This window comes from Sinocyclocheilus rhinocerous, unplaced genomic scaffold, assembly GCF_001515625.1.
Source record: "Sinocyclocheilus rhinocerous isolate Xijiao unplaced genomic scaffold, SAMN03320098_v1.1 scaffold23, whole genome shotgun sequence".
Taxonomy (NCBI): Eukaryota; Metazoa; Chordata; class Actinopteri; order Cypriniformes; family Cyprinidae; genus Sinocyclocheilus; species Sinocyclocheilus rhinocerous.
The window spans coordinates 1-4,826 of NW_015644367.1; the positions used below are offsets into that span (position 1 = coordinate 1).

At 36.8% G+C, this 4,826-nt stretch overlaps 1 protein-coding gene across 1 annotated transcript in view; it reads right to left on the bottom strand.

Annotated features, from left to right (window-relative positions):
* Window positions 1-536: 536 nt before the first annotated feature.
* The window catches only part of LOC107758228 (ryanodine receptor 1-like), a gene marked incomplete at its 3' end in the record, with an annotated part of 4,805 nt that continues 515 nt past the window's right edge, over window positions 537-4,826 (bottom strand). The window contains exons 2-11 of the mRNA XM_016575907.1: window positions 4,282-4,438; window positions 4,015-4,182; window positions 3,759-3,880; window positions 2,580-2,766; window positions 2,365-2,500; window positions 1,675-1,770; window positions 1,433-1,551; window positions 1,209-1,342; window positions 805-1,046; window positions 537-729 (exon numbers count right to left, since the gene is read on the bottom strand). Coding sequence (XP_016431393.1) covers window positions 537-729; window positions 805-1,046; window positions 1,209-1,342; window positions 1,433-1,551; window positions 1,675-1,770; window positions 2,365-2,500; window positions 2,580-2,766; window positions 3,759-3,880; window positions 4,015-4,182; window positions 4,282-4,422 — 1,538 coding nt within the window. The remainder of the gene's footprint in view (window positions 730-804; window positions 1,047-1,208; window positions 1,343-1,432; window positions 1,552-1,674; window positions 1,771-2,364; window positions 2,501-2,579; window positions 2,767-3,758; window positions 3,881-4,014; window positions 4,183-4,281; window positions 4,439-4,826) is intronic.

A 4,826-nucleotide genomic window follows, 5' to 3' on the forward strand; every position in this document is an offset into this window, starting at 1 on the left:
CACTGACGATTCAAACGCAAGTTTTGAGCAGTGTAGAGTAGGCTTTTACATTTACACGGCGCGATACGCAACGCAAAGCGTAAAAAGACAGTATAAGTCTTTATAATCAGTAATTATGTCCCCACTGGATGCAACAAATGCCTCGTTTGTAATGGGTTTTATTGGTTTTGTCTCGTCACGCCGGAAGACGGCATCACAGTATGGTAAGGGGCGTAACATTTCTGTCTCACGCTTGAGGTATTCGGCCAATCACAACGCACTGGATTGCTGGGCAATCAGAGCACACCTCGCTTTTCAGAACGATGAGCTTTGTAAAAATCGAAGCGTTTCAGAAAGGCGGGGCACAGAGGAGAAACAATAATGTACAGTATGTGGAAAATAATGTGTTTTTTTAACCTTAAACCACATAAACACATTGCATTACACCAAATACACAACATAATGTTCTTTTTAGCAACGTCATATGACCCCTTTAATATCGCCATATACCTACTACAAAGATTTTCTATGTAATACAAAATAATAATATTAATTACTTCACTCCAGCAGAGTAGCTAATGACAGGGAAGAAGAGGCCGTCTACGTTGAAGTTCTCAAACATTCCCTGTACTGGATGGCCATTGATACGGAAGGAGATACTGGGCACACTCAGATCCAGACAGCAGCTCACAACGTCATCTGCTGCCAGGATGTGCTGGTTGGGTGAAGCCACCTGACGTGACACATGACCTACACAGACCAAAAATATGGTTGAAGGACCATAAACACTCACACATATAGAATGCGCAAGATCACCACATTTACCTGACCACAAGTGAAGGCCATCAAAGCCATAAGAATAGAGGTCATCGCCCACACCGTTGCCACCCCAGCCCTCTCCTCCTCCTGGGTACGGACTGAAGCCCTCAGTCAGAGCCCAGCCAACACGCAGATGGGTAGCCTGAGCTGTCACAAATGGTTCCACATAGTCCACCATCACCTCATAGTACCACTTCTTATACTGTGTAGAACCTTCACAAGTCCCCAAGAAGATATTGGGCCTCATGCTACAAGGAGTAAGTGATATTTATTGCAGTAAACGGTTTGAAATCTTTTTAATTTCTTTGATTTAGCACACTTTTTAACGAACAAAAGCTGCAGTAAACGACAAAAGGTGCGATGCAGCATTTTTAATTGGAGAAAAACCTTTATATCTCAACAGATATTACCTTGATACATAGTTAACGATGTTAGTCTGCAGCAGGAGGTCACGGCCCGGAAGCAAATTTTCTGTGATGAGGTTTTGATTGGACCTCACAGCAACACCGTTACACACACACAGAGAGTGCAATACATCTAAAACCTGTCAAGACATAGGCAAAGGAGAGTGAGATCTTCAATGTGTCGCAAAATGATAAATGTGAGTTGACCTAAATCACGTTTGCAGTCAGACCTTATGATTTCGACCGTGCTTGTCCAAGAGAGAAATGATAGACCTGATGTGATTCTCCTGAATGATGTTCAAGACTTCAGGACTTTCAATCAAAACACAATACAGCACCTCTAGGATGCCTGAAGACCAACAGATAAGTAAGAATTATGAGAGCAAGAAGTATGTGGCAAAGTTTAAAGACAGATTGTTAGTCATTTTGTGCCATTTGTTGACCGTGTGCTGGAGGAAGGTGTTATAAATACCTGAAGAAGCTTCCAGACGATCCAGTTTACTAACCAGCCAGTCCAGGTTATCGCAAAACAGAGCACAGTTAGAACGGTTTCCTCTAATCAGTGACGCTGTGAAAACAGAGACACATTCACAAATCTAATCCATCAATATAATCCAAAAAATCAATAAGTAATGAAGAATGAATATAAAAAAATATTTTTTTTTGGGATTAAATTATGCCTTTTACATGCTATTCAATAAATGTTATATATTTAATAAATAATTTAAATTAAGTATTTCTTTTTTTCCCCCTTAAGTCTCTTATGCTCATCATGGCTGCATTTAGTTAATCAAAAATACAGTAAAAAAGGGTGATATTTTTAAATGAGAAAAAAGTAATAATGTGAAATATTCATTTTAAAAGACATATTTTAAAATGCAATCATAACCATTATTAATAACTGATCACTAATAATAATTGATAGTAATCAGCATATTAATTTTTTTCTGAAGGATCATGTCACCACAGAAATAAATTACATTTTAAAATAGAAAACAGACTTTTTAAATTGAAATATTTCACAGTATTACTGTTTTTTTATCAAATAAAGGCAGTCTTGGTGAGCATAAGAGACTTCTTTCAAAAACATTTTAAAAAAAATCGTATTTATTCAAAACTTTTGACTAGTAGCGTATATTTATATTTATTTATATTCAGTCACCAAGCAGTTCATAGAGCAGGTTGACAATCTCTTTCCAGGACTCAGCAGCTTCCTCTCCGGCAAACTCAGAGAAGTGTGCAGCAGTGTTGTAGACATTCAGCCGGTCGATACATTCCAGCACAATGGTGATCATCCCCTGCAACAAGAAAAGAAACATTCATTAAAGGGGATCGGGGCTGATTGTCAGACAGACAGGCACAAACACACACACATACCTCTTCTTGGAAGAGGTTCTGTCGGTTGCGTAGAGAACGCAGCTTGGTCTGTTTCTCCTCATGTTCCAGCTCCTCCTCTGGAGGCCGGAAGTAATGGATTAGATCCTGCAAGGACAGGATCACTGCATCCAGTGGCAGGGACACCGGACCAGGGGATTTGTTCTTCCCACTCAGAGAGTCCAGACCTCTGATGTAAGAGAGAGAAGAGGATGCATGCACATTTACACACACACACACACGCACACACACACACACACGCGCACACACACACAAGAAAATATAAGGCAACTGTCTACAAATATTTTCTTAAATTATCAGTCTGAATAGGCAAATTTTCAGAGCTTTTCAGTAAACTTATTTTACTCTTTTTAAAAAAGAATAATTTTATTATAATTATTTATAAAATACTTGTCAAATGTATTTATTTATTTATTTATACATACATACATATATACATACATTCATACATACACACCAAAAGTTTGGGGTCAGTAAGATTGTTTAATGTGTTTGAAAGAAGTCTCTTATTTTCGCCAAGGCTGCATTTATTTGATTAAAACAATATAAAATATTTTATATTTTATATAATATTAATAATATAAAATATTATTTAATAATATCATATTTATATAACAATATTTTTTTATATATTTAATAAAAATGTTGTGAAATATTATTGCAATTTAAAATAACTGTTTCAACTTTAATAAACAATAAAATATAATGTATACCTGTGATGCCAAAGCTGAATTTTCACATCAAATGATCCTTCAGAAATCATATTAATATTCTGCTTCAAAAAACATTATCAATGTTGAAAACATTTCAATTTCTTTGATCGATAGAAAGTTAAAAAGAACAGCATAATTTTAATTTAGTTTAATTATTTCATTTTTAATTTAATATATTTGTATTAATGTCTTGCTTAATAAAAGTACACTTTTATTAAAAATAAAAATAAAAAAACTGCACCAAAATTTTGAACATTAATTCCTAACATTTAACCAAAAAACGTCATATTGCTTATATTTTCACTTTGTTTTTTTATCAAACAATAAAGGTAACCATTAAATATCACCAAATTCTTATTCTGCCAATAAGGTATTACACAATATTCAGTGTGACCGTATAATATACAGTATAAATAAACGTTAGATTGTATGTGATGCACAGTCGTACTTGATGAACTGTGTAAAAAGGCCTGTGGTGCTGTAGATCATACGAGCAGCCTGAGACTCTTCCATCTGAGAGCGAGAGCAAGTCAGTGCATCATCCATATGGCCCTCTTGATGTAATATGGCCTGAAAGAAAGATAAAGAAAGAGAGAAAGAGTTTGGTTTAAATGTAAGATCATAAGAAACACAACAGTCTGAAAGGCTTGACATCAGGTATATGAATTGGTAGCATGTGGTTTGTAGTTCAGCGAGCTTCATACCCTTCTCTTCATGGTTCCCAGGCGAGCCGCTTTAGCATCTAAAGCAGCGTATGTGAGCCACAACCCTGTGGAAAGATGCTGCATAAAACACATGGACTCGCCATACTTGATCTCAGGGACACCCATTCCTTCCACATCTCGCTTCTTCTGAGCCCCCTCCACCTTCTCCTGTTCTCCAGGAATGAGAAATGCTGTTAGAATTTGATAACTAGTAAAACTGGCAAAATAAAAGCAGATATTTTTTTAATTATACAAGTTCAAACCTACCTTTGATGCACGGAAACAGAAGGCCGACATCTTGGTGTTGGCTTTCTCTGGATCCAGAACCATTAGACCTTTCTCCTCGTCCAGACACAGGTACCGACCTGTTGTGATGTGGCGTACGCGGAAGGCCTGGCCCCACTTCATGTGGCTACCGCTCCAACTGCAGAGAAATAACAGATATGTATTACAAAACGTATATGCAAAATCATAATAATAATAATATTTAATAATTATGTCACAGTTAAAGGGGTCATATGACGTTGCTAAAAAGAACATTATTTTGTGTATTTGGTGTAATGCAATGTGTTTATGTGGTTTAAGGTTAAAAAAACACATTATTTTCCATATAATGTACATTATTGTTTCTCCTCTATGCCCCGCCTTTCTGAAACACGTCGATTTTTACAAAGCTCATCGGTCTGAAAAAGCAAGGTGTGCTCTGATTGGCCAGCTATCCAGTGTGTTGTGATTGGCCAAATACCTCAAGCGTGTGACGGAAATGTTACGCCCCTTAACATACTGTGATGCCGTCTCCCAGCAGGACGAGA